The sequence below is a fragment of the Phodopus roborovskii genome, unplaced genomic scaffold, assembly GCF_943737965.1.
Source record: "Phodopus roborovskii unplaced genomic scaffold, PHOROB, whole genome shotgun sequence".
NCBI classification, from domain to species: Eukaryota; Metazoa; Chordata; class Mammalia; order Rodentia; family Cricetidae; genus Phodopus; species Phodopus roborovskii.
In genome coordinates, this window is record NW_026126611.1 from 11805022 (window position 1) to 11825219 (window position 20198).

At 43.7% G+C, this 20198-nt stretch overlaps 1 protein-coding gene across 2 annotated transcripts in view; it reads right to left on the reverse strand.

Annotated features, from left to right (window-relative positions):
- Positions 1-20198, reverse strand: part of Plekhg1 (pleckstrin homology and RhoGEF domain containing G1) — a 74920-nt gene that overhangs the window by 11916 nt on the left and 42806 nt on the right. Inside the window, exons 5-13 of one of the 2 annotated variants that reach the window (XM_051206009.1) lie at positions 17813-17963; positions 13855-13986; positions 11282-11464; positions 11096-11191; positions 10916-11002; positions 6564-6597; positions 6006-6101; positions 4084-4122; positions 3181-3203 (exon numbers count right to left, since the gene is read on the reverse strand). In XM_051206009.1, the coding sequence (XP_051061966.1) occupies positions 3181-3203; positions 4084-4122; positions 6006-6101; positions 6564-6597; positions 10916-11002; positions 11096-11191; positions 11282-11464; positions 13855-13986; positions 17813-17963 (841 nt within the window). The remainder of the gene's footprint in view (positions 1-3180; positions 3204-4083; positions 4123-6005; positions 6102-6563; positions 6598-10915; positions 11003-11095; positions 11192-11281; positions 11465-13854; positions 13987-17812; positions 17964-20198) is intronic. The other variant, XM_051206010.1, reaches the window with a different exon arrangement.

Consider the following 20198-nt stretch of genomic DNA (forward strand, 5'->3'; position numbering starts at 1 on the left):
GCCTACACCTTAATACCTGCTTGTATGCAAGACTCCATTTCAACATCTTACTCCTGATACCTTTAATAATTTCTTGTCCCATCGGGATCGCCTCCTGGTGACTTGATGACACACTTCAAGGTTTCCTTAAACTTGAAGGCTCACTGCAGAACTGACCTTAATTTATAGACTCCAGGCAAGGAGGCTTTGTTACAGGAGTTTAACCCACTGTTGAGATAATGGTATAACATTTGTTGTTGAAATATATTTAACTAATGCTTAGTTATCTGTTTGGAAGTGAATCCAGACGACCATGATTCCTAATCAAAGAAAACAAGGGAACATTTTGTCCCTTAGAGCCTTTCCTGATGAAGCTTGGCTGTCTAGAAAAATCCTATCTCCTGAAATGCAGTATGCCAAATGTATACTAAATGCAGCAAAAGCCACCTCCCAAGAATATCAGTGTGTGAGGAGAGCAGACTGGACTGCGGTTCTATAATGGGAACTGGAGGCAGGAGCAGATAACCCTGATACTATTCTGTACACGGAAGAACCAGCTCCAAAGAGCTGAAATAGTTAAGGCTTGTTCAAATTAAATAGAACCAGAGAGGGACATGTTTCTCGATTAAAGTTCTACAAGTAACCTACTGGAAATGTCAAATTAACAAGAATTGATCATCACTTGTCAGTCTAGTCACCAGAAAGAAAGTAGTAGACAGCACAAAAATAAAACTCCATCCTAACATTTTTCTATTAAAACATATAAAAATTAATAATTTCGTCTTATTAATTTTCACATATTCACATATGAGATATTTGCATATAGTTTTATTGCCTTTATAAATCTTAACCAAAATTTTAGCATCTTTTCTCCTTTTCCTTCATTCAGAATGCACTGATACTATGCTTATAAAAACACAGGTGGGGGGGGGGTAACTACTTATAATGAAGATGAAGTGGAAACATTGTATCCAGTATGTCATTCAGAGGCCTGATGAAGTTCTGAGATTAAGAAATAAACAATGTAGGATTAGTCACAGCATAGAAGTATGTAAGTCAGAAACCTCAATTTTACCAGGGCTAATGTGCCCATTTTTTCCCTCTGCTCTTCCACACTGTCCGTTCTGGGTGCTTATTAATTTGATAACAGCATCATTTATGGCCTATTTGCCTTTTGCCAAAGATCGTATTAGGCATCTTTAAAAATTATGTTATCGCATTAAGTCTTGATAATAACTTTTTTAAAGTAGGAAGCTAGGCCTGCTAAGGTAAAACAGCTATCAAGAGGTGTTTATAAATAGCAGAAATACATTTGAATCCAGCTTATTATGAACTTAGTCACTACAGACACAGGATGAGGGGTTCAGGATATATAAACAGGAAGAAATACTAAACTGTTGCAATGCAATAGGGCCAATCTGCTTTCACACTTAGGATGCACGCAACCCATTATTGTTAGGAGACAGAATTTTGCTAATGCAGCAGCACACTGGTAGATTCTTTATTTGTTTTCCTTGCATGGCTTTTGTCTTTCCAAAGTTTGATAGTTCTGAAGTGAACTTTCCTGGGTAACTAAGACAGAAAAGCTTTAACTTTAGCAGTTACTGGGAGGGACTTGGTGCCAGGATTCTATCACAGCTGCATTAAAGGCTAGGGTACTTTCCTTGGTGACCCAATTTATGCAAAGTTCAGAAAATAAGTTTCACAAGGAAAAATCAATAAAGTTATAAAGTTTCAAATGAAAACAAACAGTATCTGAAAAAACACGAGTGTGTCCTAGAGTTACTGAAATCACCTCCCAAGTCAAAGCTGCTTTTTAGACATTTGAATGTAGGGTTTGTTTTGTTTTGTTTGACAGGACCTGGAGTTAACTGAGAGCCTCCTGCCTCTGTCTTCCAAGCTAGGGTTTTTAAATGAGGATAAAGCCTTTATTAACAAGGTCACTGTTACCAGCACTTTCCTGCCAGCCTGGTCCCACAGCCATGTCAGCCTCAAAATAACGCACAGAGACACTGTGTTAGATATAAAGCTGTTGGCCTGTTACTAGCATTTCTTTTTGGCTAACTCTGACAAGAGAGAGGGTCTGAACCTCTTCTCTCACATCCTTTATCTTGACTCTTCTTTACTACCTCTCCCAGAATCCTCCTTGTCTCTTAGTCCCACCTATCTTGCCTTCCTATTTGTCAACCAATCTTAACCAATAAGAGAAACATATTTACAGAATGACATCTCCAATCAGGTCACTTCATCCCTGTGCTAACCTGTGGTGAAATGGGATTTGGGGAAGAGATGATCAGAGCCACACCCTTATAGCTAAGGAGGGTGTATCCTTACCCCTTACACGAGAAACCATGATAAATATTCTAGGAATTGTCAATTAAGAGAACTCATCAGTGGCCATATTGGAAAAATCACTTGTCAGGGTATCAACAGCTCCTCTATCCAGGGAATAAGCCTGCCATACAACTTCCAGTTTAGTTTCCCTTTCTTCAGTGGTGAGATTTTAAACCAGGACCTCAGACACGCTAGGCTCTTCTAGAGAATGTCTACCATCTCTTAATGGTTTGTCAGAGGAACACAAGCCCTATAGAGATACAACTTGACATAGCAAAGTTTCATTGTATCTCACACTACACCTGTTGCAACAGTGGGAGGTTTATAGTCTGAGTTGTAATTCTTTTCTCTTTCATGATGGGGTTCACCATGTTACCCAGGCTGATCTTAAACTCCCAGATTCACTCATTCTTCTTGCCTCAGTTTCCCCAAGTAGCAGGGACTTTGTGAGCCACTGCACCCACCTTAGGACCATAGTCTTCAAAAGGGCCCCTCATTCTGGTGACAGCCAGCCAGTGTGCTATGGGAAGGGAACTATACCCAGGAGGGTCAGGGCTGGCTTCAACCCTGAAGCGGTAGGTTCCAGGCAGTGTGAGACAGGTCAAGCTAGCTTTGAGTGAAGGTTACTGTCTAAGGGTGGTTACAGGTTCAGCGGGCAGACGTGGGCCACAAGAGACGAAATGGGGAGGGAATAAATTGAAACGAGTTCGCTTTCCTTAAATCAAGGGCAAGTGGCTAAAGCTGCAAAGTGCATAAGAATGTCACAGTGTAAGGTAAATGGTGACACTTCAGGCCGGGGATGAGACTAATAAGGGAGGACACTGAGGTGAAAGATGCCCACAGCAAACTCTTCATGGCCAAACTTACCTTCTGGATGTCATGTGCAGTCTCTGAAAAACAAACGAAAACGAAACATGTTTGAGAATGTAAAAGGTATCTCATACATAGGTAGGCATTCCTATTTTCCCATGGCTTGTACACGTATTGCTAGTAATTGCAGCTCAAGAGTTTCATGTCTTTTGGGTCCAGTTTTCAAACATATCCCTCACTTATCTGTTCTACATCCTCTACCACAGCAGAACCACTCTACATTACAAGCCAAAACCGTCTCCTGTCTCCCTGAGAGCAGCCGTTCATGGTAAATTGTTCCCAAAACTCCCTAACAAAAACATGAAAAAGAATGTCTGTGCTACAGGCCATGGGACTTCCCTGAAGACACAAGAATGCCTGCTTTGGGGCTTTAAATGAAGATGAACTCTTTATCCACAAGATCTCCTTGGCCCTGTCATGGAGAGGGATTTATGCAGGCATCTTACATTACATGAAATGCTAGTAACACGCATTTCATCTTTACAAGTGTTTAGGTATATAAGATTATAGAGTACTACTGTCTCCAGATATTCCTCTCTGAGGGGTACAGTTCAGTCTGGTGTTCATTTTTCCTGGGCCCCACCTTATTGCTAGGAATATATGTATAGATATATATAGCACATATATTACATATGTTATTACATGTTTATGGGTTCTTTTCCTCTTGCTTTTGTTGATAATATTCCTTTCTATGACAGATGTTAATTTTATGTCTGTCAGATATGTTGCAAATAACTTGGATCAGTTGACTGTTTTTGCAACCGGACCCTTTTGCTTATAGAAACATTTAATTTTCCTACAATCTGGTTGTCAATCCCCCAAATCTACAATGCCCCTATCATATTATTTTCTACATGGTTTGACCAAGAATGAAAAATGCAACTCTATTTTTGGACTCACCACTGCTCTTCAACACTTTGTGTGACCGTGAGGAAGGTTCTGAGGGGAGAGTAAAGCCAGCATTACTTGCAAATCAATACTTTCTCTCATAAATAAATTAGTAGCTTATTGGCATTTTAAGAGCTTGAGAAATGTTCTTTTTGTTTTGTTTTGTTTTGTTTTAGATGGGCTTCCGTGCATCTCCGGCTGGCCTCAGCTATGTTCCTGAGGATGACCTTGAACTCTTGATCTTCCTGCCTTCACTTCCCGAGTACAGAGATTACAGAAACAAAGATCAGAGGCAGCAGCCCCTTTTATGTGGAGCTGGGGAAAGGATCCAAAGCTTTGTGCTTGTTAGGCAAGCACTCTATCAGCTACGTAATATCCCCAGCCCCGAGCTCTAGAAAGGCTCTGTCCGATTTACTAAAATTTTCAGTGCTCAGAGATACTTAGGTGCAAGCAATTCCCTGTGCTGAAGTGGTGGGGGTAAACCCTAACGGGTCAGGAGTCATGAACAGAAGGACAGGTGTACATTGTCAACCCGCCAAGGAGCAGGACAAAGTCCGCAGCTTTCATTGCAGCCTATCAGCTGGCAACTTGTGATTTCATGTCTCGGGCTGTGTACCGGTACCCACGCTTTGGATCCCGCTACCCCTCTCTTCTCAGTCTGAGCTCACTGTTGTTTGCTAGCAACTCACCAATGACCTTTCTCCCCTGAGCTCCTGACCACAATGCCGTTCTCAGCTTATCTTGTTTTCATCCCCCAGTCTAGAAAGCTTTTAGTGAGCTGCCCCAAGTCGACAAGTCTGCATCCAGGCCTTCATCATTTCTCCTCTAGACTGGCGTGGATGCTGCACTGGGGGTGGGGGGATTCCTTGTCTATTTGTTCTTCACATGAAGCCAACTTCTGTTAAAGGCCTACACACTTAGAGATTAAATCCCTCCTTTGCCTTGCCATAGTCACACTTGGGCATGGCCTGCGAAGCCTCCATGATCAGGCTCGTATCTGCGCCTCTATCCTAGTCTCTTTCCACTGGACTTAGTTCTCCTCCTCCTCAGCTCCATCCCTCACTCCAGCCAGGCTGAGCTGCCGATGGTCCCGAAGCCTGTTGGCTCGAACCCTAGGCCTCTGCATGGATGATTCCAGCTCTCTGGCTCAACCTCACATCCCATCAAGGGTATCAGCCTTCGACTCCATGAAGCCTCTCTCCTTCCTGGAATCTCTTTGTCTTTCCACTCTCCTTTCCATCTGCATATGCCAAAGCTTTATCAAGGAGCCTGCTATTTATTTATACATTTCTTTCTTTTTTCTGTTTGTCTCCCTCACAGAAGGGACTTATAAACAGAAATCATAAGTACTATTTATCCTGGTATCCCTTGCCTATAGTAATGCGTAAAATGGACTTTGTAAATACTCCTTCATATAAAACCAAGATTTGAGAGCTAAGAGAACACTGAGCAAATGCTTAGCAAAATGTAAAGCTTGAATACTCTTGTGTGTGTCATTCCAAGGAGTACTGTTTCACAGTGGCCTAAGGGATTCCATGCCAATGGTGAGATTATGAATAAAGCAAAAGAAGTTGGTTCATACATTTTATTTGTTTGTTTGTTTATTTGAGACAGGGTCTCACTGTGGTGCTCTGTCTTGCCCAGAACATACTATGAAGATCAGGCTGGCCTCCAACTCATTGAGATCTGCCTGCCTCTGCCTGGGATGAAAGGTGTGTGCCATCATACCTGACTGGTTGACATATTATATATTTACTGGGAGTGAGTTAAGTAGAGAGGAATTTTAAAGAAAGGCTAGAGGGTTTTTGCTTTTTTGGTAGCCTTAGATGTATTGAACCGACAAGCTGCCAGAAAATGCCTGTCAGTCAGAAAAGTACCCACTTCCTGTCCCTTGGAGCATTAAAGTTCCATATCAACAGCAACTTTCTGCTTACCAGATTTCCTCCTCTGCCGATATGGTGCAGAACCTTCTTTGGAGCCACATGGTGCCTTCATCTGTCCCTCGGGACTGTAGCAGAAACCTGGATGGTCTGCAAAGAGAAGGCTGTGTTGACCATGTATGACCATGGAGGGTGGCTGTAATTTTTAGAATGTTGCGCTACATCAGAAACACCAGTAATTCTCAAGTGATAAAGTTTCCTGTGGATGATTAGAAGGGACTGCTGTGTGTGTGTGTGTGTGTGTGTGTGTGTGTGTGTGTGTGTGTGTGTGTGGTGGAGAGGAAGAGTCCTCCATTGAGGTAGATCTGACTGTTTTAGACCTGCAGAAACTGTGTGACTAGCCATTGAGTGCATCACAGGTAAACCAGGCAAATCAAAGTAGAAATAGGCCAGCATCTTAGGAAGGGATGAGCATGTCTGCTCCAGCTACTAGGATGGGGTGAATGGCTGCTAGTTTCTCATAACTGACATTTTACAAGCTTTGCGGTAAGAATGTGATAGACAGAAATGGACAACAGCATCTTCTGAAAGCAAGCAAACAAACAAACTTACGGATGGCATCCATTTCAAGTATTGCTTGCTTGGCCTGAAAGAGAGAGAGAAAAAAATGTAGATATAATTGAATTGTTTATCCCCAACTTCTCCTTTAAACTACCAAGCGTGACAGAGATCTTATCACACTGGAATAAATGAATTAAAAAAACATAAAAAAAAAAAAACCAACCCTCACTATTTCTTTTAGGCATTAACACATAGTTTAGGGGCCTCAAAAACTATCCTCGCACAATACAGCGAAGACTTAATGGTCAGTTTTTACTGTCACCTGGACAAGATTTAGACTCACCTGGGAATAGTCTCAATGAAACACTGTCTAGAGCAATGGTTCTCAACCCTCCCAACGATTTGACCCTTTAATACCATTCCTCACAGCTCACAGTGTTTCTGTTTTCCCCCAAGGTAACAGAATTTAATCCACATACACTATGCTATAATACCTAAAATGATTTTGTTCCTAATTTGCTGCAATCTATGATATCATGCCAAACTATTTGGGCTGAGTGGTAATCACACATAATTTAAAAAATAAGGACGGAGGCACAGACAGAAAAAGAAGTTAAGAGTTACCTAAACATTTTGAGAAAAAATAGTTTATACTTGGATTTCTATTTTATATTTGGGAACTTGAGGTTACTAGTTGGAATTATTTTCAAACACAAATGGTAGCTTAATCTCTGGAAAGTGGCTTTCTAGGTCCACGTTACTATTTAAAATGAAAAAGCACTTACTTCATCTTTATGCTCAATTAATTTGTCTCAGTTTAGGTAATGTATGTATATATACATATATATGCATAAATGGGGCATGTGACTGGTCCCGAGAAATTCCCTAACAAAGTTAATCTTAAGAAGACATAGTCCCCTTAAGTCTTGCAATTTTTTTCAGGAAAGAATTTTCCCATGCTGTCCACTAGGTGTCAGCTGAGGACCGTCAGGAAGCTAGAGGTCTGGGTGGAGTTTGGATGAATCATCCATCAACAGCTGTGTTGACATTAGAAGCTGGGGTTACACCTGTCTTATTCAAAGTGTCCCATTATACATTTGTTTGATTTCATAGAAATAAATATATTTTGAAAGCTTTAAGAAAAAAATTGAATAGTCTTGATAGAACATCTGAAAAAAAAAACCTTCATTTAATAACCCTATTTAAGTAGGACAAGGAATTATTTTTAATGTTATAGTGGATAAAGTGTATTAAATAGGTTCATTTTCATTTATAGAAGGGGAAATATGGTTTAGAGGTGATTTGAAGCCAGATTTTGACTTGGGTTTGAATCTGAATTTGGCCATGCACTATTGTAAAATGTGGACAATTTACTTCCTGTTTCTGAACCTCTGATTTTATTTCTCTAACATAGGAAGAACATGCCCCATCTCTAAGATATTTTACTGAGTGTGAAGTAAGAATACAGTATACTAATCACAGTATATATGTGCTCGATAAGTTGTAAATTAAAAGCCATTTTAGGTTCTAAGCCGACTAATAATTTGGGTGAAAAGAATAATTGTATTGCGTTTGTATTAATTGTTTTTAAGCACCAAGGGAAAATCGCCAGGGATAAATACACAGAACAGAAGGAGGAGGACAGGCATGTGAGCTGTCTCATTTGGTAATCGACTATAATTGCCTTTCAGAATCTTGTTAGGCAATTTGATTTCCCCAGGATGCTTGTCAACAGTAGGTGGGGCATATCAAAGACATGGTGCCATCTCTCAGAAGGGCATTGCCTCTGAGTAACCGTGAGAGAAGGCAGTCACTGTTCTGCATGAGTTCCCTTGTTTCTCACATGATTGACGAAATGAAACCCTCACTTTAGTCTAAGCACACACCGCTGTGCAGTCATTTCCCGAACATGAAACCACCACTGGAGACCGGGCTGAAAATGTTTTCAGAACACGTAGGAGGCAAGCTGAGCATACTGGGCACACCTGTGATCCCAGCACTCAAGAGGCCAAGACAGGGGGATTCCAAGTTCAAGGCTGGCCTATCCTACATAGTGAGACCCTGTCCCAACCAACCAACCAACCAACCAACCAACCAACCAACCAATGGCAAATTTCTTCTTTCCCAGAATGCCTTCCAATGTTTCCTACCCAGTACTGCTCTTATGATGACTCTGAACCCATTTTCTGTTCTATTTCTCTTTTCTTGGACCCATCACATACATCCCACCATCCCCATAGATGGCTACTCACCCCTTCATCTTAGGCATTTGCTACTTTATTTCTATTAACCATTTCCTCTAGTCCACAATAGTAACATGGCATCAAACCCATCCTAGAACCTGAACACATCAGAATTGCCCGGCTTTCTGGGTAGGGTACTAGGAACTGTGTTCAACTACAGATTCCGTAGTTCCCGATGAACCAGTGGACCATAGACTGGAAGTCTCTTCTCCACTCAGCTAGGAATCATAGTCCCTACAGCTACAGGCTCATGAACGTGTGCCTTTTTTTCTTGCTGTAGGAACCTTTTGCCCCTCCAACTGCCACCCTTAGGGAGGAACTCATAAGTGCCACAGTTCCTTACAGCAGTTTCCACGTTGCTAAGCAATTTGTCACGACACCATCACAGCAATTCACGTGGAAGCCTCAGGTGGGTTGCTGGTGCCTTTCACAAAGGAGCTGAGTCACCTTGAGTAACTAGACCATTTCTTTAGCAATGTGTCTGACCCTCTGCACTTTCTCATACCTACCCTGCCTCCGTTCCATCCCAGGGGATGACTTCATCGCCCGTACCATCCCATCCTAGCTGGCCCTCCATGCTTTCCCAATTCCCCAGGGTTCCCCTGCTCAGTTTACCCTAGCTCAGGGAAGATGTTTGCAGATCTACCTGAGCACACCACCTCTGTGCTTATGGCTCTCCCCACCAAGGGGCCTCCCACTCCTAATCTTCCCAGACAGCTGGCTAATCCACACCCTGTTTTCCACCCAGACGGCAAGCCTTGTTTTGACCGAGCTGCCCTCTGCACTACACCTTTTTGAACTTTGTGAAGAAAAAAAAAAAAAAGCCTCCACCCAGCCTGTTTCTCATTTCTTTTCAACCCACTGTGAACACTCCCCAACCCACATTCTGCATCCGTTCTGACTCCTCAACGAAAGCTCCTCGTCTGTCATCCCCACCCTCCTCCCGGTCCTCACAGCTCTCTCTGGCTGGCTTCCAAGCACCCCTCCCCCAGCACACGACTTGCTGGGATTCCCAGGAGTCCCTGTTTCCTTTATACATTCTTGTGGCCCATCCTGTCAAACTACAGGCTTTCAATCACTGCTTCTCCTAACCCTGGACTGGCAGAACCTGAATTTCCACCTCCATTCACCCTGCCAGAGGCTCCTCTGCGCCCATCTAACCGGTTAGGTATCCTCTGCGAGCCGGTCTGGTTGACTCCCAACCGCAAGCCCTTCCTGCAACTTCTGACTCAAGCCCAATCTCAGAGGCTGACATCTGTTCCCTTAGCCTGGGCGACCTGTCTTGCATCTGTTCCCTGTGTCGCGCTCCACAGGCTACTTGGCTACCTTCCACGGCCCCAACCTCACCTCTGCCCTATCTCCGGGCCCTTTGGTCCCAACACCAGCTGTGTTTGGTGAGCGGGGTGTCATTCTCCTTTGTGTTTACTTGGTTGTCTCAGCCTGGGTCCCCTCCCTCTCCCCAACTTCATAAGCACATTCCTCATCCTTCAGGGAAACAGGAGGCATTTCCCTCCCTCCCCCCACTGGCTAGAGCTGAACACTTAGTCCCTTTGCCCCAGGCCACCTGGCCTTCAGCACAATTGTTTCCCTATGTCCGGCACCCAGATCTGGGTTAGGGGGGCAGCTTGCTCTCTCCTGGTAAATCCCTTTCCCGCCAAACTGGGCTTGGTTTCCTGCTGTCCCCACAGGACCTAACACAGCCTCTTGAGGCTCTCAGGCCTCCTTAGAGGGGTTCCGGTAATGGTAATTTCTATTAGTTGTCTTCAACCTTCCTTATAGTCTTTCACTTATTACCACCTCCCCACCCTTTATTCTCAAGAGGGTATAAAAAAGAGTAGTTAGCAACATTACCTCTAAAGTAAGACACATAAAACTGTACTGGATGCCATTGACACTCACACACACACACACACACACACACACACACACACACACGCACGCACGCACGCACGCACGCACGCACGCATGCACGCACGCACGCACGCACATGTATATAATCAGTGTTCAACCTCTGAAATGCGTTTGTGGACAGGTCATTGCTGGGCCATTCTCCTGCCTCAGACTCCCCATTGCTGGGGTTACAGGCTCTATTTTGAAGCCTGGCCTAGTTGGACTCTTTCTACCAGCGTGACCGCGTGCTGACCGACTCCTCTCTCTTACCTTAGCTGGGATCTTTGCTGCATGGTTCTCTAGAATCAGTCGCTTCAGGTGCAGAACCCAGAGGCGTTTGTCTTGCTGGGACTTGGCCTACGGGAGGAGATTTAAATACGGAGACTTGAGATGGTGGCTGGCCTCTGCGCACCTCTTCCATGGGGGTCCTAGGAGAAATCCGCCCCTTACCTGAACTGTGTGTTGCAGCTTGGGGTTCTTGTAGTGGAAGACACTGAAGCTGAGCGGCTCCTTCGGTATAACCTCCACAAGCATGAGGTTGCCACACTGCAGCAGAGATCACAGTGGGTCAGGCACCCTGCCCGCGACAAGCCACCCCCCCCCCCCGGCATTTCGTGTCACCCCGCGAGGACCCACCAGGATGTGAGCTTTGTACGTAAATGTGTCATCCCTCTTCTTTGTGATGAGAAGCAGCTTGTCCAGGAGGAAGAGTGTCCTCTCATTCTTGGCCCTCTGGATGCGGAAGGTCCCCTCAAGCACCAGCTCCCCGTAGCTGGTGAGGTCTGGCCCCTTCCAGTTGGTTAGCAAGCTCTGGATCTCCTGAGAAATGGGAAATTGCCTCGAATTAAACACCCGGCAAACTGCAAGGCATCGCAGACTCAGTGGCCCGTCACTGAACCTCAAGGACAGTCACTGACATAAGTCAATATTTATGGGGCAAGGCCGCAGTTAAGGGTTACCCAAAATGAATCAGATTGCTAGTTGCTGGATTACCAATACCAGGCAAACCGTCATTCCTTAATAATCCAGTGTCATGGCCGGCGTCGGCAGCTAGACCCTTCAAATATTTCACAGGGAGGTCGCAGTGTGGTGCCAACATAGATGGCACCTTCCTCTGACCTTTCTCATTTCTTCTCTATGAATTAAAACCCCCAAGGTTCAACTTGAGAATGTTCTAGAAACTGAGGTCATACCCCTCACCAGTAACTCACACCCAAAGCCTGGGTAAAACCATTTTCTCAGGACTTTCCCAACCAGGAGTTCATTTATCTAGACGGCAAATGGACATGCCTTTGCTCTGTCTTAGTGCTTTCAATGTAACTTAGAAAATATGAATAAGTGGATTCACTGCACATTAAAGTTTTAAGGAGGCTGATCTCATTACTTTGAAAACTGTAAATATTCACAAGTATTACTGAATTAAGAAAAGTCACAAGCAGTGACAATCTTCACCAGGAAGCCTGGCATGCAGTTCAGTAGTAGAGTGTTTGAGTAGTTTGTGTAAACCCCTGGTGGGTTCATCTCACTACCAAACATCCAATCAAATAAAATAACTCCCCTTGGCTACAAACAGAAATGGTAGGCATGGAGTAAAGTTTGAGCCAGGGTCTGGTTTAGTGGAATGTTCGGAATGACACGGTGTGAAAAATCAGCCATTTTGACTCTATAAATGATGTCTGATATTTTATATTTTTTTTTCATTAAAAAAAGCCCCACTTGAATGGTTAAACTTTTTGTTAATGCTGGAAAGAAAAGTAAACATAGCCAGGAGACACGGATGGAGTCATCTTCTGACTTTTGACAGTGACACCGCTCCAAACACCGATGGCCTGCAGGTGAGGTCTCGCCTTTTCTTCTGACTTCCGAGGGGAAGAACACGCTCTTTGCTGCCTTGAGACAGCTGTGGGTTCACTCCACACCCCTCTCGCGGTTCACAAGTTTGAAACTAGCTGCTGGGCCACATGCCGCTTTTTCTAGATTTATTTTTACTCTCTATATATGAGTGATTTGGCTGCATCTATGTCCGTATGTATGTACTTCACGTGTAAGCCATAAGATGATGTCAGATGCCCCAGAACTGGAAATATGGACAATTGTGAGCCCCCATCTGTGTGGATGCTGGGAACTGAACCTGGATCTGTAGTGAGATATCCACTCCGCCCGGACCTGTAGGGGAGAAAGGCTAGGTCTGGGGTCTCTGACCCCAGCTCGGCGCTAGTCAGGTTTCAGAGAGCATCCGGGTGGCATCTGTGGAGTGGGAACCCACGGAGGTCATCTGTTTCATGTGTAAGTGGATTCTCCCCAGAACAGACTTCCCTTAACCTAGTAACTGAGTCCGGTGAACCGTGATTTCCCATGCATTACGGCTCCCCTACAAGAGCAGCAAGCGCTCTTAGCCCCTGAGCCCTCTCCCCAGCTCCTTGTGTGCGAGGGCTTATCTTCTGAGGAGTTTAGGATATAACCAGAAGTTCCTGCAGGGGTCGGGGGAGGTCCCTGAGAATTTGGGGTTGATAATTTTGGTGCTGGGTGGACCTTGTCAAACCTGTCACCTGTCACATTTTAAAGTTGAAGAGATTAAACTACTGTGACTGAGCTTCGTGTCACAAGCGAGGAGCTGCTGCCGTCTATAGCCTTCCTGTTGTGCTACCCGCCCTGTGACCACCCTAACACCGTATGGCATGGCGTCACATAAACCAGTGACAGAGGAATAGGGCTTTAAGAGTCCTTAAACAAGGCCGGGCGGTGGTGGCGCACGCCTTTAATCCCAGCACTCGGGAGGCAGAGGCAGGCGGATCTCTGTGAGTTTGAGGCCAGCCTGACCTGCAAAGCTAGTTCCAGGAGGCTTCAAAGCCACAGAGAAACTCTGTCTCAAGCAAAACAAAACAACAAAAAAGTCCTTAAATAATTTAGAAGAAATTTGCCTTCACCAAACATTGGAACTGACTTTTAATGATAACAGATAAAGTCAAGCCTTGGGAGGCTCATATTTAATCAGGGTCATCAAAGGAACTATAGGAAAATTATTTGTTTAAAAGTGATAAATTTTGTCCTATGTAGCCACTTTAATCCATGGTCAGTATTGCCCATGCCCTGACCCGCCTTAGTTCAGGGGGGATTATACAAGAGGGGCGCTACTCATGCAGCCCGAATATGTGACTGTTAGATAGCCATGTGTCAGAGCACTGCCTGGGAACCGTCACCTGGCTCACCTGCAAGCGCACCGCATGCTCATGCTTCCGTTTCATGTCGTTGATGTGCCAGGCCACTCGCTGCATCGTGTCTATAGCGTCAAGCACAACATCGTAGCCTTCTGTGTCCTTGTCAAGGTGATTTTCTATTTCCTTAAAAAAGAAAAAAGAAGAACAAGAAATCTGTTATTAGATTTCTTTCCCATGTAGTCAATGAAGCAAATGGCTTCTCTAGATTATTTCATTCGTACATATGATGGGCGATGTCATTCTGTAAATATGTGTCTCATACTGGTTAATGAATAAAGCACTGTTGGCCAATAGGAAAGCAAGAGGGGCGGGACTAGGAGACAAGGAGGAAAGAGGAAGTAGGAAGGAGAGTCAAGATGGAGAGTCTGGGGAGAGGAGACTCAGGCCCCATTCCATGGTAAGATAAAAGCACGTGGAAATATTAGATTAACAGAAATGGTTAATACTTAAGACAGAGCTAGCCGATAAGAAACTAGTACCTGGCCAACAGCATTATATCAAATACAGAGTCTGGGTGTGTTAATTGGGGCTGGCGCAGCGGTGGGAAAAGACCAGCGGCGGGCGGAAAAACCATACTCCTTACAATATATATAAATATATATTATATATATATATATACACACATATATATGATGAATATATGTCCATGTCCACACATATATAATTCATTTATGTAGTAGCATCATTCCTTAAGTAAGAGATAATTTTACCATAAATACCTACCACAAAACAAGAACACAAAATGGGCAGGAATAATGAGTACTGCCAATATAAAGGGTACAGACCCTGCAGTAAGCCGCATGGAGATATGCAGATGTAGTTGCAGTGCTGGCGAGAATAAGAGAGCATTTAGCAATATAGTTCTCATTCCCAAAGGCAAAATCTTTTTTAAAAATACCTTATATGTAAAATTATATATTAAAAATGCATTATGTATATTATTTAAAATATAGATAGCGGTCACCCTGTGTAAAGTTCAGTGACAGAGCATGTGTTCAGTATATACAGGCCCTGGGGTTGATCCTCAACACTCAGAACCAGAGATGAGAGAGAAAGAAACAGACAGACAGACGCACACACACATACACACACACAGAATGCTTTTAGCAAGTGGATTTTCATGTTGTCACTTTGAAAGCTCAAATGGCCATCATTCACAATGTTGAAAAGCTCACGGTGTCCAAAGCTTAAGAGTGGATTCTTTGATTGTCAGGGCAGTTTGCGTTACCATTCATCTTACCACGGAGTTTTCCATCCCAGGGAGGAGAGGGGCACTATAACCCATCATGATTCTCTGCTGCTCCTATGTCTCCTGGACCCCTGAAGAGTCCAAACAGAGAGACCACCACTCTTTTGCTTCCTAATCTTCTCCAGTAATAGGCAGTGAGTAATAGGCAGATGGTATCAAAGAATGTTTTTTTTCCCCTCTTTTTTGGTCCTCTGAGGACCAAACATAGGGTCAGACAAGTGTTCTACCACTGAGCTACATCTCCAGCTTCAACAAATGCTTATTAATTTGAAACAATATTGTCTTAAAAATAGTAACCTTACATAAGTACAGTGAGCTTCCACACCCATGGCTTTCACATCCATGGGTTTAGCCAGTGGAAAACTGAGAATAGCTTTATCTTCCGGAGGATAGCTGTATCGACAGCTATTAAACTGTTTGGGAACAACAACAACAACAAAAACCCTACACTTGCTCAGTGCAGATCTATTCACTAAACAGTGTAATACTCACACACACAGAGCTTACATTGTGTTAGACATTATAAGTAACTTAGAGATTATTTAATGCCTAATATATGGGGGAATGTATGTGAGCAATTTGCAAATAATTCTGAGTTTGTTATTTTTAAAAAACAGAGCACACAGAATAATAGGTTTCACTGTGGCATTCTGTGCTATTTTGTATAAGGGATTTGAACATCTGTAGGGTTTGGTGTGCAGAAAGACTTGGAATCAATCTCTGGAGATACTAAAGGGTACAAGATCAATAGTTGTAAGCAGTTAGTCATTAGATGCTTTGTGACATCTGTCACCCATCATCTTAATTCTATTACTTCATAATAACACTGTTAAAAAATTAAATATTCACTTTTTTTTTCATCTAGCTTGACCGTGGGGAATCTGCATTTTCTTTCCAAATTCTCAGGCTCACCTGTTAAAATACCTTAGAAAAATGTTCTGCAAAACCAAGGTCAAGACGAATCCCTTCTTTTAGCTAAAGAGTCAATTCTGTCTATCAAAAAATGGACAGAGAAGCTCAGGGGATGGTCCTGTGAGGATGCAAAGGTGTGGCTTCTCTTCAAATCGATGTGAGCTCTGGGGGATAATCTAAGCTTTACAGAAAAGTAAAAGCACCTCAGTGGCAACAAGAAGATAACTTGGGATGAATCAGTTACTGTTCTTGCCTTATTCCTTCATTCACAGTCATTTGTAAATATCAATTAAGCTTTTGTAAGGACCTTGATTACTCACAGGAGCTGAGATCTTGGCTTTCTCTTGATTGACAGCCACCTGATTCTCTAGAAGACTGATGTCTTCTATGTCATATTAACAGAGTTTAGCAGAGATGGATTCTGGGGAAGGTGTTTTAGTTTGGACACTGACTTAGCAAACTTACCCCACTAAATCTAGAAGGTCATTAGGATTAAGTTAAAAATTAAGGAACTATCTCCAGTGTGGCTTCATAAGAAGACAAACAATTCTCCAAAAAATGAGCTACTTAAGCAAGTAGACAAAGGCATTTTTGGTAAAACTTTACATAAGTGAACTCAGCAAACCAGAAATGACTGCCCAAGTTAGAAACCTAGAATCATTTCAAAACAGACACCACACAAGGTCAACAGTCACGCCACCCTGAACATGTCTGATCTTGTCTGATCTTGGAATCGAGACAGGGTTGGGCTTGGTTAGTAGCTGGGTGGGAGAGATACCAGGCATGCTGATAAAACAGAGCTTTACTTGAAATTTGTATTTGTTTGTTTGTTGACTGATGGGTGATTGGTTGAAGGAGAGTCTCAAGCAGCACAGGCAGAGCCCAAACCCTTTGTCTTGCTGAGGATGACACCAAGGTCTTGATGCTCTTGCCTCTACCTCCAAAACTCCTCTAGGAAAAGATCCTTAATCTAGTGCACAGAATAACAAATTACAAACACTATGCCATTTTAATTGAATGGCTATGAGCCACAGCCAATGTGGCACCTTATAGGATTGGGAGGCAGACAGGCTTGCCTCAGGGCTCTGTACCTCAAGCCCACTGTTCTGGCTTTCCCCGCTGCAAAGCTAAGCAAACCCTACTTGTAGAAGGCAAATGATCTTCAACAGAGCTTTCTCCATCTTTCCAAACATTGTTAAAGGATAGGAGAGGTGAATCTGACATCTATGGCCATTTTCTTCCTAAAGCCTTCTTGACTATTACACAGGTAGTGGAAACCACGAGAGAGGACCAATAGCCCGAAGTGAGGCTAAGCCCCATTCACAGATCCTTCATGGCCCTGCTCATCTGCCCATACCCTTTTGAGCACTTTCCTTTTCCTTTTATATGAGGGTCAATCTATGACAAACAGTTTTCCCTCCCAGCTGCCTACTAAATTGGGCTTCATGGACATGAAGGAAAACAGGAAAAGGAATCTGCTTTTCATTTAGAGGTTTGCTCCCTGCCTGAAACTGACCCTGTTTCCAACACAAGGCATTCCTCAGCTCCATCACTATCCAATTTCAAATTAATCTTTCAGCTTGGCTGTTGTGGATGGGGCTTTAACCCTAGCATACAAGCATCTCTAATTCCTCAAAGCAGTTGTAAAGCGTTAGTATAGAGAATGTTTCCATACGAAGGCAACATTTTCTGGCATCGTTCCCCTCTACCCCCTCCCCCGCCCTGGTTTAATATACACACTCAAGCCCCCAACTCTTGGCAAGAGTTCTAGCACAGGCTGAGACTTACATGGAGAAGGAGATGATATTTGAGAATCCGCTGAACTGGTTTTAAGAGATAGGACCCTAGGGGCAGTGAGTGTTTCAGAGTTTCCTGGCGCTCCCGGAAGAACTTGGCCAGTATCTTGTTCCTCATGCACTCGGTTAGCACGGCCACAGACCTGCAAGAGAACACATGCTTTCCATCATGATGATGCCATGTTTTACATGGGTGTTAGAGGTTTAATGCTGGTGGGTCGGTCGGGCTTGGCAGAAATAGCCTACAACAGGCAGAGTAGCCTCAGAGCTAGCTCTTGACTAGAATGCCTTGGGGCAAGTCAGAAAAAGGTGTCCCTTTTGGATAGGCTGGGTTAGAAAAGGGAGCTCTCAGTGACAGAGAACCATGTGCCCTGGCTTTGAGGACGCACAGACCCACGCCAGGATACTGTAGCTTGACAAGAAACATATGCATTGGATTTTAGCCGCTACATGTGCTCCATCCAGATGTCTTTGTACAGTGCCCACGGTGCACATCTGGATTTAGTTTTCACAGGTCAGGTTACAAGGCACAGCATCCCTGATTTAAGACAAAACAGTTCTTTTTTTTTTTTTTTTTTTTTTTTTTTTTTTTTTTTTAAGCACAGACTTAGTCTCCTATCTGAGCATTTGTTACCCACCTCAGATGGCTTGTGACATGTGCCTACTCTACTTTTCCAAGAGTTGGTTTTTCCCAGAGGAGCCCTGAATAGATGCCCCCTCTTCCTGAGTTTTGGTAATCTCACTGCAGGGGATCAGAAAAGGGGGGTTGAGTCCCTTTTGCAGTTCCCAAAGTAATGCATAGCCCCAACACTTCTCAAAGCAACAGTTGTAAAGGTACTTACCCATCCCACATCAAGCTACTTATCACACGGGTGTGCAAATTAAAATTCTGATGTACTATAACTTGAATGCAGGAGGGAATCATTTTATTCTTTTCTTCCCCAAGTTTCTGCCATGTTTTTAGGATTCACTGAGACAACCAGAGGGAGCCAAACAACAGAGTAAGACTCCTTGGAACATCTTGTAATTAAGCTGTTGAATCCCTTTGTGCTATCTGCTTTAGAAAATACCAGTTTAAAGGGATTTATTTCTCCTTTGAGTCCTGCATTTTAAATTCTTCATCGTATGACCTAGGCATTTCTCTGAAGTCTTTTGGAATGAGGTGCAGCTGCTCAGTAGCCTGGTGGCTGACTGATGGCCTGATGTCTTGCTCCAGATCAGAATCTGTTACAAATCAGTGCATATGGCACTCCATGTTCCCAGAAAGCTCCGGAATAGGGCAGGCATCTGAAGACAATGGCATGACCTCCTTTGTACCTGTCCCTCGGGGAATGAGGGAGGGACCTCTTCACAGTGAAATCCCCAGGCAGTGATGGGCATGAAGGAAGAAGTCACTTGTCACTGTGTTAGCCACATTTATAACCACCAGCCTGGGGCTGAAGCAGGAGAAAAATCTTGGAACCCTTGGCTTGCTAAGACAGGGATAAGGACATCTCAAGTCGCTGAGCAAACTGCCTACAAATAGGCCCAGAACTATTTCTCTGAAGATACGAAATCCACACATTGGGCAAGAACTGGACATGCCTTCTTTATTGCGAACATCCCTCTGTTAACACAGATCTCTTTAAAGGCAGACTCCAGATGAAGATACACAAACTCGAGCACACCGTCCTTAACTATCCCTGCTGGGGCTGTTTCTGGTTCCCTTACTTCCACTACCTGTTACCAAGCCCATAGTATATTAATTTCAATTTAGGTATTATTTAATCTCCACAATTATACTATTTTATTGGAATATGCAACTGGGGCCTGCCCCTCTAAAGCACACGGGCTTGAAGGCAGGGATGTTAGGTCCTGGTCCCTGCAGAGCTACACTAAACATGGAATAGTGCAGTGTGAATGACAGGTTCTTAAGATCTTGCACACACGTTCGCTTTGCCAGGGTCCCCAAAACAGCCTATGATGGCAAAGCATACTGCTTCAGCAGTGAGTCAGGAAAACCTCCTGAAGCTCTGATTTGGAAAAAGTTTCTATAATGAAGTTATGTCTTTGGATGGTAGAGGCACAGTGAAATACACATGGACAGACCCAGGCCAGCCCCTCTGACCATCAGACCCAGCTGATTTGTTAGTTTGAGCAGCTTCCCTTTTGCTTGGGAAGAACTTGTGTGGAGAGGCCGTGGGCTGAGTCTGTGGGTCCCCCTGCTGCGTAACATTTTGGTTTGTGGGCCCTGAGATTCAGTTGACGTATCCTATAATTCACACAGTATCAGAAAAACGCATGCTTAAGCATAACCCTGCAAACTAGGGTGTGTCTATAGAAAAGGATATGACAGATGCTTGAACACGCATGCACGGTGTTTGTCTAAATAGGAACCG